Raw genomic sequence first — 24,478 nt, 5'->3', positions numbered from 1 at the left:
ATCAGAGGTGAGATATATTAGATGTCAACTCACTAAATATCCTGTACACAATGTGTTTGTGTGGGGCAGTGTGAGACCCATAGTTTATCACTTTGAAATATTTAATGTATTAAACCATGAAAAATAATACACAAGCACACAAAATATACCATTACCTTTTTAATGTTTGTTATGTTAGATACATTTTGGGAAGTTTTGATCTTTTTATATTTTTGAGTTTGTGTTTAGGATTTTATGTCATGAAGTTTTGACTCCTGTTTGTGCCAGGTTCTGTTTTGGATATCTGTTTTTTATTTCTTTGTTATTTTACTGTGACTTTCCATCCATTTTCTTCCACTTTTCCGTGACTGGGTCACGGGGGCAGCAACCTAAGCAGAGAAGCCCAGACCTCTCTCTTCCCTGGCCACCTCCTCCAGCTTGTCCCAGGAAACACCAAGGCATTCCTAGACCAGCGAAGAGAAATAATTGTTCAAGCATGTCTTGGCCTCCTCCCAGTGGGAGGTGCCCGGAACATCTCCCCCATAAACCAACCATAAGTAAAGGTAGGGATGTAGAACGACCAGTAAATTGAGCTGTAGCACCAATCTGTCTGTCGATCTCCCACTCGTTTCTCCCAGAATGTTGTCAAAGCTCTGCCGGAGTCAAGAGTTAAGGATCTCGCATACGGGACTTCTGCCAGGCATTCCTCCCCTGCTACATGATCCATCTCACCACCAGTTAGTGATCAGTTGACAACTCAGCACCTCTCTTCACAGTACTGATAACTACAATATTATTAGGTCTTTCCCTTTCATAAATTTACTGTTTTCTAGCAATGCGGCATAGTTTTTTTGCTTTCTTGTGTTTGGGTAGTTTGCACTTTACTTTGATTTGTATTGCACTAAAGGATGAGAGCATGATGGTAAAGTTCATATGCATGCTTTAGACTAGAGATGGCACGATACCACTTTTTAATGTCCGATACTGATTCCGATATCATAAATTTGGATATCTGCCGATACCGATATGAATCTGATATAGCGTATTTGGTAATCAATAAAACTGTTTTTTTTATAAATATCTTGCTGCATTTTGTATAAGTTCATACTCAAGTTTTAAAAAACAACAGACTGGAGCTATTCTGTTATACCTGCATGCGAAAAATGTACTCCACCCAAAACATTTTATAGTTCAGCAACACTGATCAATCTAATAAATTTAAACCTACACCATCCTCCCTATTCTGGTATTTTAAAGAGTACTTACCTACCTAACTAATAGGGTTGCCAACTCCCAGCAACTCCCAGGATTCATAGCGTGGCCCAGCCAAACTCCAGTTTCCAACAATGGTGGCCGCTACTAAGTTTTAAAATTACTCTTATTAATCTTTCTGGGCTACAAAATAAACTTTTGACATATTTTCAGTGGGTGTGTAAACTTCAAATATCTGCTCGGTTTATCAAGATATTACATATTTGCAAAAGTGCTTTGACGTTTTCGGAGACGTCTGTTACCCACCAGCTCGATAGCTAGCTGAGAGCTTTAGGGTCACTGAAGCCGCCAAGAACGCCACAACTCCCAGCACATCATTTTCAGTACACTGGTTACATTTTTTTACACTAGTTGCCTGTCGATTTTAGAATTCATTTTAAAATGTTATTGTTTGCTTTTAAAGTTTTAAATGGCCTGACTCCCACTTACCTGTCAATTCAATTCAATTTTATTTATATAGCGCCAAATCACAACAAAAGTCGCCTCAAGGCGCTTCATAGATACGGAGAAAAACCCAACAATCATATGACCCCCTATGAGCAAGCACTTTGGCGACAGTGGGAAGGAAAAACTCCCTTTTAACAGGAAGAAACCTCCGGCAGAACCAGGCTCAGGGAGGGGCGGCCATCTACACCGATACACTCCACAAAGGTCTCTTAGATCAACTGACCAGTCACTTCTTGCTGTCCCCATGCCGAGACTGAAACACCAGAGGGACCAAGCTTTTGCTGTTGTGTCCCCCAAATTATGGAATAAGCTTCCCCTCCATATGGGGGCGATTGTGGCCTTTCAATGAACTTAAACTGTATGCAGAAAAGTAAACGTCTTGCTAAAATATAAAAACATGAACTTGCAATAGGACATTTAAAGGTGTGAAGTCTTACAGTTTGAGATAACGAACAAGACAGTCTGGTTTCTACAGCTATAATGAAAATTATAACGTCAAGGCTGCTTCCGCTCATCTCATGGTACACAAGTGCACATAGACTCTTATCAGACCTACTAAGGATAAGATACTTTATCAGCACACAAATGATTATATATATATATCTAAGCATAAATGATTATATGTTTCTAAGCACAAATGACAAGACAAAAAATATCAATTCCAACAGTGTGTGTGAATGGGTGGATGACTGGATGTGTAAAAGTTCATCTTGACAGGAAGTTAGGGGATTATTGAACTTGTTATTGTGGCGAATGTGGCTCAAGAGTTGGCAGTTTGTCTTGTAATCAGAAGGTTGGCAATTCGAGCCCCAGCTCCGACAGTCTCTGTCGTTGTGTCCTTGGGCAAGACGCTTCACCCGTTGCCTACTGGTGGTGGTCAGAGGGCCTGGTGGTACCAGTGTTCGACTGGATGTGTAAACGCTTTGGGGTCCTTAGGGACTAGTAAAGCACTATACAAATACAGGCCATTTACCATTTTACCATCCATATTACAATGGCCCCAACACTTGAAATCTTATAATCACTTTAAAAAAAAAAAACACACCTTTTTTCCAAGGCTTTTTAAGAGCACTACCAGAGTAAGCTTGAAGTCAGTTTTGATCTTCTTGTTTCATTCATGTATTTATTTTATTGTTATTGATATTTATTTATTTGTCTGTTTAATGTATGGCTTTTAACTTTTATCTGAGTTTTTTGCTGGAAAGCACTTTGGTCAATGATGTTGTTTTAAATTCATCTATTAATAAAGTGGGATTGGATTGGAATGTTAAAAAACAACATGCAGGTGAAAGTCATCATCAACAGGAACACATGTGAGGCTAATATTATACATTCTAACACAAAAACTAAGCCTAAGCATTTTAAATACAGTAAATACCACCACAAAAACCTAATCATATCACGAACACAAAACCATAAAATAGGGAGTCAAAACAAATATCCAATACTGAGCCCACCATAATAAAGAATCAAAACTTCAAATGATAAAAAAAACCTCAACCCCAACAACAAATGTAAACAGACAACTAAAAATGACTTCAAAACTTCAAAAATACATAAAACCCAAAATCAAATTTTCTACTGGAATTACATTTACAGGAATTTCAAAAATACGCAAGTAATCAAATGCTGTTAGCAGTTAAATCATTTTTCTTTCAGACCAAAGAGAAGATGCCAAAATCATCACTATAGCAGAAAGGTAATACTATAAAACTTAATTTCTACTGTTTACTTTATACCGGAGTACACACATGTATCCTGGGTGTTGCTCGTCTGTCTTCTTGCTCCTTTCGTCCTAATTTTTCTCAAGACAACATAATGAAGGTTGTCCTCTTGGGTGCTCTGGACACCAAAAGAATCAAAATAAAAATTCAACAAGAAATGTAGTTTCCTAAAAACACATGAACTTCCACACTTTAAAACTCACCTCTAAATTTACAGAATCATTTGCGTTTGAGTCTGCTGAGAAATAAAAGGAAATGATTTAAACTTAAATGCCACTATTTTTAAACACAAGAGTAAAATATGAAAACAGATTCTAACCTCTGGATTGGCAGTTGTTCCTCTTTTTCATCTTATACACTAAAAAAGTTGATAACACACTGATGATGGTGGTGAGCGTTAAAGCTGCGCTTAAGAAATGCATCAGGGCAGGAGAATCTATAAATCCTACAAATGACAGAGCTTTTTAGCTTTTCTTCCTGAGTTCATCAAATATGATCTGCTCCTATTTATAATACCATGTGAGTCACCTCTGCTGGAAAACTGACTTACCCCCAAAGTCCAGCTTGGTCCCGTTTTCAAACAGTATGTGTCCACATAGGGCGACAGCACAGTAGTAGATCCCAGCGTGAGACACATTCAGGCTCTCAATTCTCAAGTTATAGACACAGGTGTGTGTGCTTTTGTTTTCTTTCCTCTCACACTGATCATTCCTGACTCCACGGGTGTAAATGAGTCCTGGTTGGTCACAGCTCAGCATAGTGTGAACCATACAGTGCAGACTTACAGAGCCTCCTGGCTGAATGGTCTCAGATGCTGACTGATGAACTAAAGCTTGTACGTTTAAATCTGAATCATTGACACTGACAATAATGGTCTCTAAGAATGTTGGTCTGTACCAGTTGGAACGTATACAGTAGTAAGTTGCTGAGTCTGAAACACTTAAGTCTGAGATAATCAAATGTTTTTTTCTTTTTTCATTATCTAGTCTGAAACGTGCACTATTGTTGAATGGATGATGAAATTGTACAAAATTTGTTTCTGACTTATAGAAGGTAGAAATGAGTTTTGGTTTCCCTCCTAAAGTTTGCTTATACCAGTAAAAACGTGCAGCAACATTCTGTTCATAGTAACAATGTAAAGTCACACTGTCTCCAGATTTAGCTGATATAAAACGTGCATCTTCATGAACAGAGGAGGATAAATGCATGTTGTTCTTCTGAGCTGTGGTGAAATGAAAGACAAAGCAAATACACATTGTGGAACATGACAGCCGAGAAAAAAGACCTTAAAAGAATTAGATTGTAGTTAAACACAAACTTACCAATTACACCCAAGAACAAACATATCAGATAGAAGACAATGTGTGCAGATGCCATTGTTCCAAACAGTCGTACTGAATAAAAGAATGGCGACTTTTCACTTTTAAGAGTGAAGATTAGATTTTACTGGCCAATCAGAAGTTACACAGTATATGGAAAACTAGATCACATGATCAATGACATCTGTAGTGTTAAACTTAGCAGCTGAGAAAAAAAACAGAAGAACATCATGCTTTACATCAGAGGTGAGATATATCAGATGTCAACTCGCTAAATATCCTGTAGACAATGTGTGTGTGTGGGGCAGTGTGAGACCCATAGTTTATCGTTTTGAAATATTTAATGTATTAAACCATGAAAAATAATACACAAGCACACAAAATATACCATTACCTTTTTAATGTTTGTTATGTTAGATACATTTTGGGAAGTTTGATCTTTTTATATTTTTGAGTTTGTGTTTAGGATTTTATGTCATGAAGTTTTGACTCCTGTTTGTGCCAGGTTCTGTTTTGGATATCTGTTTTTTATTTCTTTGTTATTTTACTGTGACTTTCCATCCATTTTCTTCCACTTTTCCGTGACTGGGTCACGGGGGCAGCAACCTAAGCAGAGAAGCCCAGACCTCTCTCTTCCCTGGCCACCTCCTCCAGCTTGTCCCAGGAAACACCAAGGCATTCCTAGACCAGCGAAGAGAAATAATTGTTCAAGCATGTCTTGGCCTCCTCCCAGTGGGAGGTGCCCGGAACATCTCCCCCATAAACCAACCATAAGTAAAGGTAGGGATGTAGAACGACCAGTAAATTGAGCTGTAGCACCAATCTGTCTGTCGATCTCCCACTCGTTTCTCCCAGAATGTTGTCAAAGCTCTGCCGGAGTCAAGAGTTAAGGATCTCGCATACGGGACTTCTGCCAGGCATTCCTCCCCTGCTACATGATCCATCTCACCACCAGTTAGTCATCAGTTGACAACTCAGCACCTCTCTTCACAGTACTGATAACTACAATATTATTAGGTCTTTCCCTTTCATAAATTTACTGTTTTCTAGCAATGCGGCATAGTTTTTTTGCTTTCTTGTGTTTGGGTAGTTTGCACTTTACTTTGATTTGTATTGCACTAAAGGATGAGAGCATGATGGTAAAGTTCATATGCATGCTTTAGACTAGAGATGGCACGATACCACTTTTTAATGTCCGATACTGATTCCAATATCATAAATTTGGATATCTGCCGATACCGATATGAATCTGATATAACGTATTTGGTAATCAATAAAACTGTTTTTTTTATAAATATCTTGCTGCATTTTGTATAAGTTCATACTCAAGTTTTAAAAAACAAGAGACTGAAGCTATTCTGTTATACCTGCATGCGAAAAATGGACTCCACCCAACACTGATCAATCTAATAAATTTAAACCTACACCATCCTCCCTATTCTGGTATTTTAAAGAGTACTTACCTACCTAACTAATAGGGTTGCCAACTCCCAGCAAAAATATTAGTATATAATTGATGTAATCAACTTTAATTTAATGCAAGTGTAAATAGATTGAGCATCTTTCTTCAAAAGAATTGCAGACTGCACAGATGGTATCTTCCCAAAGTAAAAAGTTCTATAGCTTACTAGGGTATATTAGACTTATTAGTTACTATACACAATAATGGATTTCTATACATTTAATCAGATGACCACTTTTGTTGTATGATTCAGATAATTATTTATTCAAAGAAAAATATTTATTTGTGACCTCTTTTCCCTGTTAATGCCCAACCTGCCCCCCCGACAAAACTTTGTTAGACCCGCCCCTGCACAGTTACCAACCATCAGCTGTGTAGAAAAGTATCCTGGTGTTAGTTGTCAGAAACAGTTCATAACTTCCCTTCAACTCATTCATGTCAGCTAAAAAGTAAACTTGTTTCTCCATCACCTGCTCAGCTCTGATGATTCAGTAAGGACATCTCCTGGTTTCATTTTCATGTTTCCCTCTCACCACATATCCAAACCGACATCATGACCAGCAGCTTTTACAGCCATGGCTCCAGCAAACATCAGCTGATACTAGAAAGTAATATTAAATACATTCTAACAACAGCTTATCACGCTTAAATGTGCTGCTGTTGTTTATCCGCTGGTCTCCTGTTTCTAGCACAAAGTGGGCGATAAACAAACAAGAAAGACGGGACTTGCGGCAGAAAAGCCGATCAGCTGATCGTTGATCAGTTTCATGTCTGAAGTAATAACAGGAGAGGAAGGGGGAGAGAATGCGAGAAGTAGATGCAACTGCGCAGCAGAGACAGAATAACTCCAGCTTTGTGTCTATTTTTTAATTCTAGCTGAAGTACGGGACAAATCGCTTCCTTTTCACCTCAATATGGAACTCCGATGTCCAGTCCAGCTGTGGCTCAATATATCAGTTGTTAAGCTTAACGTGGAAATACTATGCAAACATTCAGGGATGAATTTACACACTTGCTTTACTTCTCTGGGATAGTTTTCACCGAGATGAAATGCAGCGGTTAGGAAGCATGTAGTGAGGCTCCAAATGCTCCAACAGACCGCCAACAGGTCTCACAGACAACAGCCGCTCTATCACATGACACATACTGCTCCGATGCGCCGAGCTGAGTTATGCCAAGTAGTGTGTTTTGTGAGATGATTTTGTGATACTTTGGATCGGATTACATTTTTTATTTCTCTCCGATATCCGATCCAGCAATTTAGGTCAGTATCAGACCGATAAGTAATATCGGATCGATCCATCTCTACTTTAGACTGTGCCACTATTTTCCCATGTTGGCCCCCAGGGTGAGGACAGCCACGACACAACCTGCTGCCGCGCCTGTAACCACTCCTTGGGTGGGAGCAGCTGGTGCTTGGCAGGGGCCTGCACCCGTTCTGGTTCCCCAGAGAAGGGTCACTAAGCAACCATCAGACTTACCAACGTCTCACGCACCTCGCCAGCTGGAGGTGGAGAGAGGGTGGAGAGACCCCGGTCTCTAAGGACCAGGGAAGACCTGGGTCGCCGCCCCAGTGGAGCCTGCTCTGCCTGAGTGTAGACAATGCCCGGGGAGGACTGGCTCAGCGTGAGCTGGCGGGACCTGCCAAGCTGGAGACGGAGGTGGATGTGCTGCCCGGTCTGGCCTCTCTTCCATCAGACATGCGGCGGCCACTTGGATGGACACTTTCCTGTCGCTGGACCGGGGGGGCCTGACTGTCCGTTCACTGTTCACTCTCCCGCTCATGCGCAGGATGGGGGAGCTCAGTCGGGCGATGGGGGTATGTGGCATGGCGTGGTCTGAAGTGCTGCTGCAGGGGAGGCAGACGCACCTAAGCGGCATTCACAATCACACTTCTCCATCTTCAAAGCTGAACTACGTCCTGCAACGTTATTGTTGTTGTTAGTGTGTGTGGCTGCAAGCTGCAAAGCTGCAGCCGGTGTGTAAAACAGGAAACGTGAGAGTTAATACAAGTAAATGCTGAAAAGCATGAGATGGTCATCGGGTCTGCCGTGGTATGTTTACAAGTAGAAAAATAAAGAAGTGAAAAAGAGTGCAGTAGAGAATACATGCTAACTGTCATGAAACAGCTGTGCAGGCAGGCAGGAAAGGACCCAAATGCAAACTCACAGAAAATGGGATTTACACTCAAAATACAGCTTTATTAGCTGAAAGGGAAAAAAGGCAATACAAAAATAAACTGGGACTCTATAAACATGAATACACGAGGAAACACAGGGAGAGACACACTGCCATGAGGGAGATTGCGACACGAGATTGAGGGAGACGCTGACATAAATACGCAGAAGGATAATGAGGAAATGAGAACACACGAGCAACACAGCTGACACAAATAACCCTAACAAGACAGGGGAAGTAAAGCTGAACAAAACATGGAAACACAAGACCTTTACAATAAAACAGGAAACAGAGGAACATGATGCAGGAGTGGAGGAGAGGCAGACGGGATAGAGCGAGGGAACACGAGGGAGTGTGAGGGAGGACGGGAGAGAGACATGACGCGAAGGGAGACAAAACATCATAACATGTCACTTGGACTGGGAAGACACAACACTCGGGAAAACAAGAAAGTATAAGGAGATAAACATAGATGGGAAACATGGAATGACACACACAAGGAAGGGAACATGGGCATGGTGTGTATGTGTTTAGGACTAACACACCTAAACACATACACACAGAAGGGGGCACAGAGGGCAAAGACATGAGGGGAGCCTAAATGTACAAAGGTCGACATAGACACAACATAGACCACTAAGAATAATAAAGCATAACCAGTGTTGGGAAGGTTACTTTTAAAATGTATTGCATTACAGAATACAGAATACATGCCCTAAAATGTATTCTGTAACGTATTCTGAATACTTTGGATTACTTAACATATTATCATGCATTTTACAACTACATGAATGTACTATTTCTGTGTGATTTATCACTATTACTGAAGGTCCGTGGCTCCGAACTGTAGCCGAAAACTAGCTTTACTTTGTTGTCTGGGTCAACTCTGCTTGCGAGAGACAGAGAGAGGCGCTGAAAGGCTGCTCCAACGGAACTTATTGTTTTTGGAGGAAAACACGAACACGGTGTACAGTCGAGTCTTAATAGCGTACTTACAACTGGGCTCGTCAGGCACTCTTCTTGGTTGCAGTGGTTATTATTATATTTACATGCTTCCAGCTCCCGTTTTTGCTCGATGACAGCTCATACTTTTCCTTTTTCTCCCTCCCTCGCTCACAGACACATAACGAGTATGGCAGTCCATTCTCCCTGCAACACGGACTACACTGCCCATGAGGCTACATTCTTTAGAGCCTGTAGCATTCTGCCTATTAGCTTAGCAAAACAACAACAACAAAAAGGTGCTCTCTCTCACCCAGGAAACACGCAGAGCGAGAGCGTCACCCTGTAACCATGGCAACCGCAACGCTGCCGCCTTGAACTACAGACCGTAGCTGTCAAACAAAACCTAAACAGTCCTGACCCGCGACAATATGAAGCAGGAAAGTACCACTGTGTAATCCATTTATTTCAACAAAGTAACTGTATTCTGAATACCACCTTTTTAAACGGTAACTGTAACGGAATACAGTTACTCATATTTTGTATTTTAAATACGTAACGGCGGTACATGTATTCCGTTACTCCCCAACACTGAGCATAACACACAAAGTCATAAAAACACAAGAAACACAAAATGATGAGTTGCAGAGAATATCCTGACTGCCAAAAGGTGAAAGGAGGGTTACACCCTAAAAAGGTTGCCATTTTTCCACTAGGTTAACACGGAGCTGTTTTTGGACAGTGAATGATGCCCTTCTCTGAGTGGCAGGCAAACTAGGATGTAAATGAAGGACTAAGTGAACTCAAAAAGGCAGCTTTAATACTGAACGCTTTCCAGAAAACAGAACAACACAAAACTCACATAAAGCAAGAGCCACATATTCACAGTGTAGGAACGAGGTGATTTGGAGCAGAACAAAACAAGAAGTATGTTTTGTACTGGCTTATTTCTTCAAAACATTGATTCAGCAAGGTAAATGGTAAATGGCCTGTATTTGTATAGTGCTTTTCTAGTCCCTAAGGACCCCAAAGCGCTTTACACATTCAGGCCGCATTTGTAGGCCGATTACATCACAGCAACGCACTAAAGGCTGTCCAAATTCGTAGACTCCTCCGAATGCAGCCAACAAATGCGTCCTCCTTTTCCCGGAATTTGAAGGATGGGTCTGGTGTGTCCTTCGTGGCCCACCCAGGATTCATAGCGTGGCCCAGCCAAACTCCAGTTTCCAACAATGGTGGCCGCTACTAAGTTTTAAAATTACTCTTATTAATCTTTCTGGGCAACAAAATAAACTTTTAACATATTTTCAGTGGGTGTGTAAACTTCAAATATCTGCTCGGTTTATCAAGATATTGCATATTTGCAAAAGTGCTTCGACGTTTTCGGAGACATCTGTTACCCACCAGCTCGATAGCTAGCTGAGAGCTTTAGGGTCACTGAAGCCGCCGAGAACGGCACAACTCCCGGCACATCATTTTCAGATCACCGCAGACTTTTGCTACTCAGGTTAAACATAATATATAAGTCACTTAGACAACCTAAAAATGTTATTGTTTGGCTTATTTCAGTGTTTTATTTGTTCGTGAGTAAATCGGTTTGGCTGAGATTAAAGTTATTAGATTAAATTAGATAAAATAAAACTTTATTTATCCCCGGGGTGGGTTCTCTTTCGATACAGTAGATCACAACATTTTAATTTCTCGCCTAGAACATCATGTTGGAATTACAGGCACTGCCTTGGAGTGATTCAAGTCATACCTGTCTGACAGAAGTTTCTCTGTGTCACTTGGGAAATTTCATTCATCCTCCGCCCCTCTCCCATGTGGTGTACCTCAGGGGTCCATCCTCGGGCCCCTTCTTTTTAGCATTTATTTACTTCCCCATTGACCATATTATTAAAAAACACAAATCCAATTTTTATGCAGACAACTGTCAGATTCATCTATCCCTGAAAAACAATGACCTTAACCCCCCAAGGCCCTGGTGTCCCACCATCTCTTGGGTCCTCTCACATCCTGTGTCAAACCAATTGTCATCAACCTTGGACTAAAAATTCCTCTTTATATTGTTTTATATTATATCAGACTTCACTATCACGCTTGCAAATGGTCCAGAATGCTGCTGCTTGGGAAACGCAAACATGAGCACATTACATCTGTTCTTGCCTCTTTACACTGGTTGCCTGTCGATTTTAGAATTCATTTTAAAATTTTATTGTTTGCTTTTAAAGTTTTAAATGGCCTGACTCCCACTTACCTGTCAGACCATCTACACCGATACACTCCACAAAGGTCTCTTAGATCAACTGACCAGTCACTTCTTGCTGTCCCCATGCCGAGACTGAAACACCAGAGGGACCAAGCTTTTGCTGTTGTGTCCCCTAAATTATGGAATAAGCTTCCCCTCCATATGGGGGCGATTGTGGCCTTTCAATGAACTTAAACTGTATGCAGAAAAGTAAACGTCTTGCTAAAATATAAAAACATGAACTTGCAATAGGACATTTAAAGGTGTGAAGACCTAGAGTTTGAGATAACGAACAAGACAGTCTGGTTTCTACAGCTATAATGAAAATTATAACGTCATGGCTGCTTCCGCTCATCTCATGGTACACAAGTGCACATAGACTCTTATCAGACCTACTAAGGATAAGATACTTTATCAGCACTTAAATGATTATATATATATCTAAGCATAAATGATTATATGTTTCTAAGCACAAATGACAAGACAAAAAATATCAATTCCAACAGTGTGTGTGAATGGGTGGATGGCTGGATGTGTAAAAGTTCATCTTGACAGGAAGTTAGGGGATCATTGAACTTATTATCGTGGCGAATGTGGCTCAAGGGTTGGCAGTTCGTCTTGTAATCAGAAGGTTGGCGATTCGAGCGTCTCTGTCGTTGTGTCCTTGGGCAAGACGCTTCACCCGTTGCCTACTGGTGGTAGTCAGAGGGCCTGGTGGTACCAGTGTCCGACTGGATGTGTAAACGCTTTGGGGTCCTTAGGGACTAGTAAAGCACTATACAAATACAGGCCATTTACCATTTTACCATCCATATTACGATGGCCCCAAAACTTGAAATCTTATAATCACTTTAAAAAAACACACACCTTTTTTCCAAGGCTTTTTAAGAGCACTACCAGAGTAAGCTTGAAGTCAGTTTTGATCTTCTTTTTTCATTCATGTATTTATTTTATTGTTATTGATATTTATTTGTCTGTTTAATGTATGGCTTTTAACTTTTATCTGAGTTTTTTGCTGGAAAACACTTTGGTCAACGATGCTGTTTTAAATTCATCTATAAATAAAGTGGGATTGGATTGGAATGTTAAAAAACAACATGCAGGTGAAAGTCATCATCAACAGGAACACATGTGAGACTACTACTCACAATAATATTATACATTCTAACACAAAAACTAAGCCTAAGCATTTTAAATACAGTAAATACCACCACAAAAACCTAATCATATCACGAACACAAAACCATAAAATAGGGAGTCAAAACAAATATCCAATTCTGAACCCACCATAATAAAGAATCAAAACTTCAAATGATAAAAAAAACCTCAACCCCAACAACAAATGTAAACAGACAACTAAAAATGACTTCAAAACTTAAAAAATACATAAAACCCAAAATCAAATTTTCTACTGGAATTACATTTACAGGAATTTCAAAAATACGCAAGTGATCAAATGCTGTTAGCAGTTAAATCATTTTTCTTTCAGACCAAAGAGAAGATGCCAAAATCATCACTATAGCAGAAAGGTAATACTATAAATCTTAATTTCTACTGTTTACTTTATACCGGAGTACACACATGTATCCTGGGTGTTGCTCGTCTGTCTTCTTGCTCCTTTCGTCCTAATTTTTCTCAAAGCAGCATAATGAAGGTTGTCCTCTTGGGTGCTCTGGATACCAAAAGACTCAAAATAACAATTCAACAAGAAATGTAGTTTCCTACAAACACATGAACTTCCACACTTTAAAACTCACCTCTAAATTTACAGAATCATTTGCGTTTGAGTCTGCTGAGAAAAAAAGGAAATAATTTAAACTTAAATGATTGTTTTAAAACTACAAGAGTAAAATATGAAAACAGATTCTAACCTCTGGATTGGCAGTTGTTCCTCTTTTTCATCTTATACACTAAAAAAGTTGATAACACGCTGATGATGGTGGTGAGCGTTAAAGCTGCGCTTAAGAAATACATCAGGGCAGCAGAATCCTGCCAAACTGTAAAACCAAGAAATGACAGACCTTTTTAGCTCTGAGTTCATCAAATATGATCTGCTCCTATTTAAAATAGCATGTGAGTCACCTCTGCTGGAAAAGTGACTTACCCCCAATGTCCAGCTTGGTCCCGTTTCCAAACATTATGTGTCCACATAGGGCGACAGCACAGTAGTAGATCCCAGCGTGAGACACATTCAGGCTCTCTATTCTCAAGTTATAGACACAGGTGTGTGTGCTTTTGTTTTCTTTCCTCTCACACTGATCATTCCTGACTCCACGGGTGTAAATGAGTCCTGGTTGAGAGTCTTCAGAGTCTTTGAACCAGTAAACACTGTGTTCTCCATCACAGCTCAGCATAGTGTGCACCATACAGTGCAGACTTACAGAGCTTCCTGGCTGGATGGTCTCAGATGCTGACTGATGAACTAAAGTTCGTATGTTTAAATCTGAATCATTGACACTGACAATAATGGTCTCTAAGAATGTTGGTGTGTAGAAATAGGAACGTATACAGTAGTAAGTTGCTGAGTCTGAAACATTTAAGTCTGAGATAATCAAATGTTTTTCTCCTTTTTCATTATCTAGTCTGAAACGTGCACTATTGTTGAATGGATGATGAAATTTTACAAAATCGGTTTCTGACTCATAGAAGGTAGAAATGAGTTTTGGTTTCTCTCCTAAAGTTTGTTTGTACCAGTAAAAACGTGCAGCAACATTCTGTTCATAGTAACAATGTAAAGTCACACTGTTTCCAGATTTAGCTGATATAAAACGTGCTTCTTCGTGAACAGAGGAGGATAAATGCAGTTTGTTCTTCTGAGCTGTGGTGAAAGGAAAGACAAAGCAAATACACATTGTGGAAAATGACAGCTGAGAAAAAAGAGCTTAGAATAGAATTAAAATTAGATTGTGGTTAAAGACAAACTTACCAATTACACCCAAGAACAAACATATCAGATAGAAGACAATGTGTGCAGATGCCATTGTTCCAGACAGTCGTACTGAATAAAAGAATGGCGACTCTTCACTTTTAAGATTGAAGATTAGAAGTTTAAGATTGAAGTTCTCTGCTAGCCATCGGGGCGGGGGGGCTGGGAAGAGATGCTGGCTGTCCGATTGGCCTCCCTGCTGCTGCGGAGCCTGGGGCGGTCTGCTTGCCTCCACCCCGGAGGGAAGGGTAACATCTCTTGGGTCTGGGTGCCGTTTCCATCTCTGGGGGTGAGGATACCTGGACCCGGGATATAGAGTATGTTTGGGGAGTGTGATTGTGTGTACATGTCCATTTACGTTTATTCCTGCGTTGGGTGAGTGCTGAGTGTTTGTATATGTGTGCATGAGGGTGGGAATGCATGTCTGTGTCTGTGTGTGCCTGTTTGTCTGTGTCTATATGTCAGGTCGGGTCTTAGACTTCACCTCTCTGGGAACTCCAAGGCCCTCCAAAGTGTGGAGGCCTATCTCCCCTCACCACACTCCCTGCCGGTGACTGATGCCCTCAGGGGTCGGTGCGTTGGTGGTTCTTGGTGTCCGGGGCTGGGCGCTCAGGTATGTACCAGCTCACTCCCGGTGACTACTTGGCGGGGCCTGGCGCCTGCTGCTCGGTCAGGCCTCTTCCGGGGCGCGGGGGGCCCTCGGGCCTCCGGCCTCTGTGCCTGTGGCTCGGTTCACTCTGGCACAGCTGGCTGCCGGCAGAGCCGGCGGGCACGCCGGTGCAGCCCCCTCTAGCTTCTGCCCGGTGGCTACTGGGTGACCCCTCATCTGGGGATCCTCAGCCCTTCCCATGAAGGTGGCACGGATGCCCCTCCGGTGGTCCTCCTTGGGCTCTTGCACTCTGGGGCCTCTGGATGTCTGGGGCCTGGATCTCCTCCATGCCTGCTTCATGCCCTGGGGGACGGGGCTATGGCTCTCTACATCCTCTAGCAGACCATTACATGGGGAAACCATTTGAATACAAGCGCGCCGATCCACACAGGTGTGCACATGGGTGTTCACTATTCGTAGACTTAAATCACACCTTTCTTGGCTGCTACTTCAAAGCACATTGTGCGCTGTCTGTCCTGCGTGCTGCACAACAACATTCAATATTTAGTATTTACTGCTGTTTTCACTTAGCTAGATTAATGCGATGGTGTTGTGTATAGTATGTTGCATTGTCTTGTTTTTTTTTTTTGCTTGTTTTCTATTCTTTTTCTCTCAACAGGTGATCCCGGAGATATTTTTTCTTCCCCCCTTTCTCACTGTCCCTCTCCCCTTCTGTTTTTCTTTTCCTTCCTCTTTCTTTCTCCCTTTCCTATCCCTCACTCATGTCTGTCCCGTCTGTAACAACTGAAAATAAAATAAATAATAAAAACAAAGGTCGATCAAATGGACCAATACGGCAATGCCATGATGATCCATTTGGCAAAATAAATCCATTGGGTATCCTTGTTGGTCTTCAGACAACAATTCTGACGGCTAAAGAACCAAATGGGACAGGCGGGAAAAAAAAAAAAAAAAAAAAAAAAAAAAGATTGAAGATTAGATTTTACTGGCCAATCAGAAGTTACACAGTATATGGAAAACTAGATCACATGATCAGTGACATCTGTAGTGTTAAACTTAGTAGCTGAGATGATGTCAACTCACTAAATATCCTGTAGACAATGTGTTTGTGTGGGGCAGTGTGAGACCCATAGTTAATATCTTTGAAATATTTCATGTATATAAAAATGGTGAATAAACTACACAACCACACAAGATACGCCACTATCTTTTTTAATAGTTTTCTTGTTAAAAACATTGTAGGATTTTTTTTTTATCTTTTTGAATTTGTGTTTAGGATTTTCTGTCATTTGAAGTTGTGACTCTTGTTTGTGTCAGGTTGAGTTTTGGATATTCATTTTTATTCCTTTGTATTTAATTGGTACTTTCCATCCATCCATTCATTTTCATCCGTTTATCTTTGACTGGGTCGTGGGTGCAGAAGCCTAAGAAGAGAAACCCAGACCTCACTCTCCCCGGCCATCTCCTCCAGCCTGTCCCGGGAAATACCAAGGCGTTCTTAGCCTAGCCAAGAGACATAATATCTCAAGCATGTCCTGGTCTCCTCCCAGTGGGAGGTGCTGGGAACACCTCACCCATAAACCAACCATAAGTGAGGGTAGGGACATAGAACGACCAGTAAACTGAGCCACCATACCAATCCATCTCTCGATCTCCTGCTCCTCACACCTCTGTTGGATTCTGGAGTTGATGATCTCTTGTGCAGAGGCTTCTGCCAGGCATTATACGTTTCGGTGCACCAGGTCTGTCCAGCATACTTCCCCACCACCTGATCCAACTCACCACCAGTTGGTGATCAGTTGACAGCTCAGCACCTCTCTTGACCGTAATTATAACTACAATATTATTAGGTCTTTCCTTTTCCTATATTTACTGTTTTCTAGCAATGAGGCCTAGTTTTTTTTTTTTTTTTGTTATCTTGTGTTTGGGCAGTTTGCACTTTACCATCACAATCTCATCCTTTAGTGCAACACAAATAAAAGTAAAGTTCATATCCATGCTGTACACTGCACCACAATTTTCCAGACAGACTAACAATTCTTGTTTGGCTCTCGGAGGAGGCGGGCGCACTTTTTCTCCTCTCCCTTATCTTCCCTGCTTATGTCCTTGTCTAGTCTCGTGTTTTTTTTGTATTTTCCCTGGAACATTCTCTCAAAGTCTGTTCTCTAAAACCTAAAAGAAGAATTATGGATTGGATCAACTGGTCCCTAAATGCAATTGACACCCCTTTCTCAACGAGAAGTTTGGGCTCGGGTGAGCCTGAGTGCTGAAGATATCTACCTATTCGGAACCATGGTAACAGGGTTCTGGTTCTGACTTATTGATGAATTAAGGAAGCGGAACCGGCTGTTCAAACCCCCACAAGGCTGCCCGCTGGGATTGGAACGATGGGAGAGGCGTGAGTTTCTCAAAATGGGCTCATTGAGTCAGCACGGATAAGATCTTGGAGAGGCTACGGCTGCTGTGAATACTGTGAATAAGATCTCTGACTGCAGACTGGATACATCTCGGAAGGGCTAGCTCGGAATAACATCTCTCTGGGCGCAAATTGGATGACATCTCGGGGAGGCACACTGCCGTGAGTTCTCAGAAATCGGCTCCTTGAGCACAAGAAATGACAACATCACAGAACGCAAGTATGGCGAAGCTCGCGGCTCTCCAACGGGAGATTGAGAGACCAGTGTTGGACTGTAGAACTGCTTTGAAATTCATATGAGCTGTTCGCACTAAAGTAAAAAGCACCATCACTTATGCGGATACCCTCTCGGCGCCAGCTGCGGTCTCAAGGCCGGAGCTGAACAAAACTCCCTGATAACGACTGTGTTTAGTCTGTTCCTTCCCATTCCATGCAAGGCCACCTGGGTTGGCTGGAAGACTGTTTACTTAGCCTGGCAGGGCGAAGGACACTGTCTCAGCTGAACTATGGACACACACACATACATATACTGATACTGATAAGCACTCACTGACGCATCACCCTCCCTACCCCAGATCCAATGCCACCTCCAACGCTTACCTCCCCTCTGATGTGGACATCGGGTCAGTTGGAGGCGCAGTCGAAAGATTGCAGCGGTCCCAGATCAGATGTACACACTGGAACTCTTTCCCATGTTGCTGTCTGTGTTTATTGTGCTATGGTGTGTTGATATCTGTGCATTCCTGTATTATCCTTCTGTGTTACACATTTCGATGTTTTTTTTCCCCTTGCTACCTAGCCTGACCTGTCTCCCCAATGTGATATTTGTGTATTGTATGTACGGTCGGCAAGGTCTGTCATCTCGGTTGTGGGCAAAAGACGTGCAACTGACAAATAAAGGCTATCTCATCATCAATTCCAAGAAATTGAAGTACTGAATGACATAATTTTAATGGAGTGGGTTTTTTTTATTCATGGAAACCAGCTGCATCAAAGCCTTACATCATACATCTAAATGCACCGCATCAGATGCAGTGGCGTAAGGCATGCCACCACTGGATGCCAGAGGAGTGGAGATGTCTTCTCTGCAGGGACAGATCACACTTCTCCGTCGGACAATCTGATGGTAAAGTCTGGACTTCACAGGTGTGAAGAGAACAGTACTTGCCTGACTGCCCTCTACCAAGTGTAAAGTTTAGTGGAGGGGGATTATGATGTAGGGTTGTTTTTCAGGATCTCAACACAGCCTCAGTGATAGAACTGTTAATGCTTCAGCACACCAAGACATGTTGGACAATTTCATGCTTCCAACTTTGTGGGAACAGTTTAGGATGGTGATCATTAATCACAGTGCAGATATATGAGATTTTTTGCCTCATGGGATCTGTACACGTTTTAGTGGTTAATTTATCTCTCATAGTAATTTATGCCATGTATACACCACAGAGAGCCTTGGTTCCCAATCAGCTTACTCTGCCAAAATCCCCCAAAATTACACAACGTAATCAGCCACACTCTTTTGCTCTTGTTGCAAACGGAACAAATAAGCTGTTGTCGCAGGCATAGTCTGCAGCATTGGGCTCATTTCCTCATCAAAGACACTTCTGAACTCACTGGTAAACTCAGCACAACACAAATCCTTGCTGTAGTTGAGAATGGCCTAAGCCCATCTGAGAGTCCTTCCTCTGAGGAGGTAAACAAGGTAAGAACTCTTTCATTCATCTGCCGAGTAAGTGAGACAAATGTGTGTAAATACCAGTGCACACTGTGTGAGGAAACACACAGTGGTTTTTACACACTCACACTGATATATGAGAGAGGGAAAACGTGGAGGAGACAGAAAGAAAATGCCATGTCAATCCGAGATATACAAGAATAATAGAAAAAAAAGCATACCATAATAAGACAACCACAAGACACAAACTATGGGAAAGAGTAGAAAAATACAGAAGTGGAAAGAGTGTAGTGGAGAAGACATGTTAAGTTCACTATGGGAAATCTCCCAGGAGCCTGAACCTATAGGAGTGTAACTGAGGGTTGGCTCTTGGTCTCTGGTTTCTACATTTCTTTCTTTTCCTTCACTTTCCAGTTCATAGTTGCAGAGAATATCCCAACTGCCATTGGCTGAAAGGAGGGTTACACCCTGAACAGGTTGCCATTTTTCCGCCAGGTTAACGCAGAGCCATTTTTGGACACTGAATAATTGTCACAGTCTCGTTGAGGCAGACTGCATGGAGTGAGGAGTGGACCCAAAATGCAGACACAAATAAACATGAAACAAAACTTGATATAAACAAAAAGTGAGCTGTTTATTGAGGGCTGGCAAAAAAACGACAAACAAAGAGGGCAAGGGAAAAACTGAAACCTAAACTGGGTGAACTAAAGCACAACATAAAAGACACTGATAAGAACACAGATAATCTTGGACATGAATACGTGAGTCGTGGAACATGGAAACCTTGAAGCATGGCATTGAAAACAACAGACGACCTGACAAAGACTGAAAGAGAAAACACAGACTAAATACACACAGCAGACTAATGAGGGAAGAGGGAACACATGGGGAAACAGCATAAACAAATGACCATAACGATGTCACAGGGGAAGTGCAAAACTAAACACAATGAACACAGGAGCTCTTAAAAATAAAACAGGAAACGTAATGAAAAGCAGACATGACAACATGAACTTGATAACAAAAGACATGCAGACGTGAAACACATAAAGGACAATGGAGATGTAACACTGGGGTTGAAAACATAAAGGGAATCTAATAAACAAATGAACTTAGTGCACCTATATAACTTAATTATAAACATCAACATCCAAATAAAGTAAAACATAAAACTCTGGGTCAACAGACCCAGGAACGTGACAATGATGTCCATCTCTGAGTGGCAGGCAACGGAGGACGTAAATGAAGGACTCATTAAGCATTAAGTGAACTCAAAAAGGCAGCTTTAATACTGAACACTTTCCAAAAAACAGAAAAATACAAAACTCAGATAAACCAGGAGGAAGTCACATATTCACAATATAGGAACGAGGTGGGATACATAAGGCTGGAGACTGAAGTGGGGACTACGTGGACTGGTGGTAGTGCAGGTGAGCGGGGAGGCTGAGGCCCAGGAAAATGAACTGAGGTAAAATAGAAAGTTAGGCAGATTGATGCACAGAAAACTTGGGAAAACTGGGAATGGCTGGGCAGTGAGCGTCAAGAACTAGCAGGAAGCAGAAGAGAAGGCGATCGTGAATGTCCTGCTAATCAAAGTAGCACAAAAAAGATGGTTGATGTGTTACCAGCTCAGACTGAGACAATAATTTGACACCCAAGAGCTGTCACACTACTACTTAAATAGAAGAGGTAAGAGAGAGGGAAGGACCTGTCCCGGCCAACTTAGTCTTTCTGTGCTCTTCCATTTTCTCCTCTATAGCTCCTCTTTTCCAAAGCCTTCCTCAGCTTGGTTCTGCTGGAGATCTCTTCCTTTTAAAAGTGAGCATTGCTGCTCATTGGGGATTATTGTTGGGATACTCTCTATTAAAGCAGGATCTTTACATTTTAAAGCACCTTGAGTTGACTGTTGAATTGAATTGGCAATATTTACATAAAACTGAATTGACATTGAATTTAATTCTGTGTAACAGTATCCAACACTGATTTGTACTGCTTTAACTGTTCAAAACATGGATTCAACAAGGTGCTGAAAACCTTGCTCAGACATATTGGTCCATACTGATATGATAGCATCTGCTGTATATTTGGAATCTGCACATCCCCAATGTGAATCTCCCATTCCACCACATCCTAAAAATGCTCTTTGCGACTGGAATCTGATGACTGAGGAGGCCATTTGAGTACAGTTTTATGTTTCCATGTTTCAAGTACTTTACAAATACAGTGTGTTTATCCTTCATGTGAATGATGCCAAGCCTGTCACACTTTGAAGAATTAATAATGCAAGTGTAGGCCTGAAGGCTGACAGAAAGCTAATCTTTTATCAGTTTGCAAACAGAATTACAAAATAGAAAAAAATCCAAAAATCATTTTAGAGATCCTCAGAAACCAGAAGGAGCAGAGGGTGGAGATAGACAGCGACAGAGACAAAGAAGAAAGGGAAGACAGGATTATAAATACTAACTGGGAATGTTAAACTGGTCAGAAATAACATGCAGGTGAAAGTCTTATAAACGGGAACACTTGGGAGACTTCTACTTCTACAATAATGTTTTACATTTTTACACAAAAACTAAGCCTCATCATTTGAATACAGTAAATACCGCCACAAAAACCTAATCATATCACAAGCATACAACAATAAAATATAGAAGTATCCAATATTAAACTTACCAAAATTAAGAATCAAAACTTCAAATGATAAAAAACAGTCAACACAACAACAACTTCAAAGAGACAACTAAAAATTACAGAACCTCAAAAATACATCAAACCCAAAATCCAAAACAAATTATCTACTGGAATTACATTTACATGACTTTCAAAAATATGCAAATGATCAAATGCTGTTAGCAGTTAAATCATTTTTCTTTCAGACCAAAGAGAAGATGCCAAAATCATCACTATAGCAGAAAAGTAATACTATAAATCTTAATTTCTACTGTTTACTTTATACCGGAATACACACATGTATCCTGGGTGTTGCTCGTCTGTCTTCTTGCTCCTTTCGTCCTAATTTTTCTCAAAGCAGCATAATGAAGGTTGTCCTCTTGGGTGCTCTGGACACCAAAAGAATCAAGATAACAATTCAACAAGAAATGTCATTTCCTACAAACACATGAACTTCCACACTTTAACACTCACCTCTAAATTTACAGAATCATTTGCGTTTGAGTCTGCTGAGAAAAAAAGGAAATGATTTAAACTTAAATGCCACTATTTTTAAACACAAGAGTAAAATATGAAAACAGATTCTAACCTCTGGATTGGCAGTTGTTCCTCTTTTTCATCTTATACACTAAAAAAGTTGATAACACGCTGATGATGGTGGTGAGCGTTAAAGCTGCGCTTAAGAAATACATCAGGGCAGGAGAATCTGTAAATCCTACAAATGACAGAGCTTTTTAGCTTTTCTTCCTGAGTTCATCAAATATGATCTTCTCCTATTTATAATACCATGTGAGTCACCTCTGCTGGAAAACTGACTTACCCCCAAAGTCCAGCTTGGTCCCGTTTCCAAACAGTATGTGTCCACATAGGGCGACAGCACAGTAGATCCCAGAGTGAGACACATTCAGGCTCTCAATTCTCAAGTTATAGACACAGGTGTGTGTGCTTTTGTTTTCTTTCCTCTCACACTGATCATTCCTGACTCCATGGGTGTAAATGAGTCCTGGTTGAGAGTCTTCAGAGTCTTTGAACCAGTAAACACTGTGTTCTCCATCACAGCTCAGCATAGTGTGCACCATACAGTGCAGACTTACAGAGCCTCCTGGCTGGATGGTCTCAGATGCTGACTGATAAACCAAAGTTCGTGTGTTTAAATCTGAATCATTGACACTGACAATAATGGTCTCTAAGAATGTTGATGTGTAGAAATAGGAACGTATACAGTAGTAAGTTGCTGAGTCTGAAACACTTAAGTCTGAGATAATCAAATGTTTTTTTTATTTTTTCATTATCTAGTCTGAAACGTGCACTATTGTTGAATGGATGATGAAATTGTACAAAATTGGTTTGTGACTTATAGAAGGTAGAAATGAGTTTTGGTTTCTCTCCTAAAGTTTGTTTATACCAGTAAAAATTTGCAAAAATATTATGTTCATAGTAACAATGTAAAGTCACACTGTCTCCAGATTTAGCTGATATAAAACGTGCTTCTTCATGAACAGAGGAGGATAAATGCAGGTTGTTCTTCTGAGCTGTGGTGAAATGAAAGACAAAGCAAATACACATTGTGGAACATGACAGCTGAGAAAAAAGACCTTAAAAGAATTAGATTGTGGTTAAACACAAACTTACCAATTACACCCAAGAAGAAACATATCAGATAGAAGACAATGTGTGCAGATGCCATTGTTCCAAACAGTCGTACTGAATAAAAGAATGGGGACTCTTCACTTTTAAGAGTGAAGATTAGATTTTACTGGCCAATCAGAAGTTACACAGTACATGGAAAACTAGATCACATGATCAATGACCTCTGTAGTGTTAAACTTAGTAGCTGAGAAAAAAACAGAAGAACATCATGATTTAGATCAGAGGTGAGATATATTAGATGTCAACTCGCTAAATATCCTGTACACATTGTGTGTGTGGGGAGCAGTGTGAGACCCATAGTTTATCACTTTGAAATATTTAATATATTTTAAAAAAACATGAATAAAAAAACATAACCACGCAAAGTATGCTAGTAGCTTTTTTAATGGTTTTCATGTTAAATAAATGGTTGGAATTTTTGAAGTTTGTGTTTAGGATTTTCTGTCATTTGAAGTTGTGACTCCTGTTTGTGCCAGGTTCTGTTTTGGATATCTGTTTTTATTTCTTTGTTATTTTACTGTGACTTTCCATCCATCCATTTTCTTCCACTTATCCGGGACTGGGACGCATGGGCAAAAGCCTAAGTAGAGAAGCCCAGACCTTACTCTCCCTGGCCACCTCCTCCAGGTTGTCCTGGGAAATACCAAGGCGTTCTCAGCCGAGCGACGTAATCTCTCAAGCTTGTCCTGGTCTCCTCCCAGTGGGAGGTGCCCGGAACACCTCACCCGTAAACCAACCATAAATGAGGGTAGGCACGTAGAATGACCAGTAAATTGAGCTGTAGCACCAATCCATCTGTCGATCTCCCGTTCCCTTCCCCCAGGATGTTTTCGAAGCTCTGCCACAGTCTGGAGTTAAAGATCACACGGACGGGTCTTCTGCCAGGCATTCTTCCCCCACCACCTGATCCAACTCACCAACAGCTGGTGATCAGTTGACAGCTGAGCACCTCTTTTCACC

The 24,478-nt window shown here is 41.0% G+C and overlaps 2 protein-coding genes and 1 pseudogene across 4 annotated transcripts; all 3 read right to left on the bottom strand.

Moving 5' to 3' along the window:
* Window positions 1-1,610: 1,610 nt before the first annotated feature.
* Window positions 1,611-5,120, bottom strand: LOC146523245 (uncharacterized). Its single transcript, XM_085145978.1, has 3 exons — window positions 4,745-5,120; window positions 3,973-4,644; window positions 1,611-3,867 (listed from the first exon to the last, which is right to left on the bottom strand). Exons 1-3 carry the CDS (start codon window positions 4,797-4,799, stop codon window positions 3,737-3,739), a joined length of 858 nt encoding a protein of 285 aa, XP_085002104.1. The 5' UTR covers window positions 4,800-5,120; the 3' UTR covers window positions 1,611-3,736.
* A 4,803-nt stretch (window positions 5,121-9,923) lies between these two features.
* Window positions 9,924-14,519, bottom strand: LOC146523244 (uncharacterized). 2 transcript variants are annotated; one of them, XM_085145939.1, is made up of 4 exons: window positions 13,676-14,519; window positions 13,443-13,568; window positions 13,329-13,363; window positions 9,924-13,243 (listed from the first exon to the last, which is right to left on the bottom strand). In XM_085145939.1, exons 1-4 carry the CDS (start codon window positions 14,421-14,423, stop codon window positions 13,130-13,132), a joined length of 1,023 nt encoding a protein of 340 aa, XP_085002065.1. In that variant the 5' UTR covers window positions 14,424-14,519; the 3' UTR covers window positions 9,924-13,129. The 2 variants fall into 2 exon arrangements, with proteins under 2 accessions (XP_085002065.1, XP_085002075.1); XM_085145949.1 differs by having other exon boundaries at window positions 13,329-13,360.
* Window positions 14,520-19,266: 4,747 nt separating this feature from the next.
* On the bottom strand, window positions 19,267-24,478 carry LOC146523243 (uncharacterized; annotated as a pseudogene). The gene is made up of 5 exons (XR_014871533.1): window positions 23,501-24,478; window positions 22,689-23,400; window positions 22,458-22,583; window positions 22,343-22,377; window positions 19,267-22,257 (listed from the first exon to the last, which is right to left on the bottom strand). The product of XR_014871533.1 is annotated as an uncharacterized LOC146523243 (transcript).

Source organism: Neolamprologus multifasciatus, chromosome 3 (genome assembly GCF_963576455.1).
Source record: "Neolamprologus multifasciatus chromosome 3, fNeoMul1.2, whole genome shotgun sequence".
Lineage (NCBI taxonomy): Eukaryota > Metazoa > Chordata > Actinopteri > Cichliformes > Cichlidae > Neolamprologus > Neolamprologus multifasciatus.
Note: the sequence above shows the minus strand (reverse complement) of the source record. Positions and strands in the feature narration are given on the sequence as shown.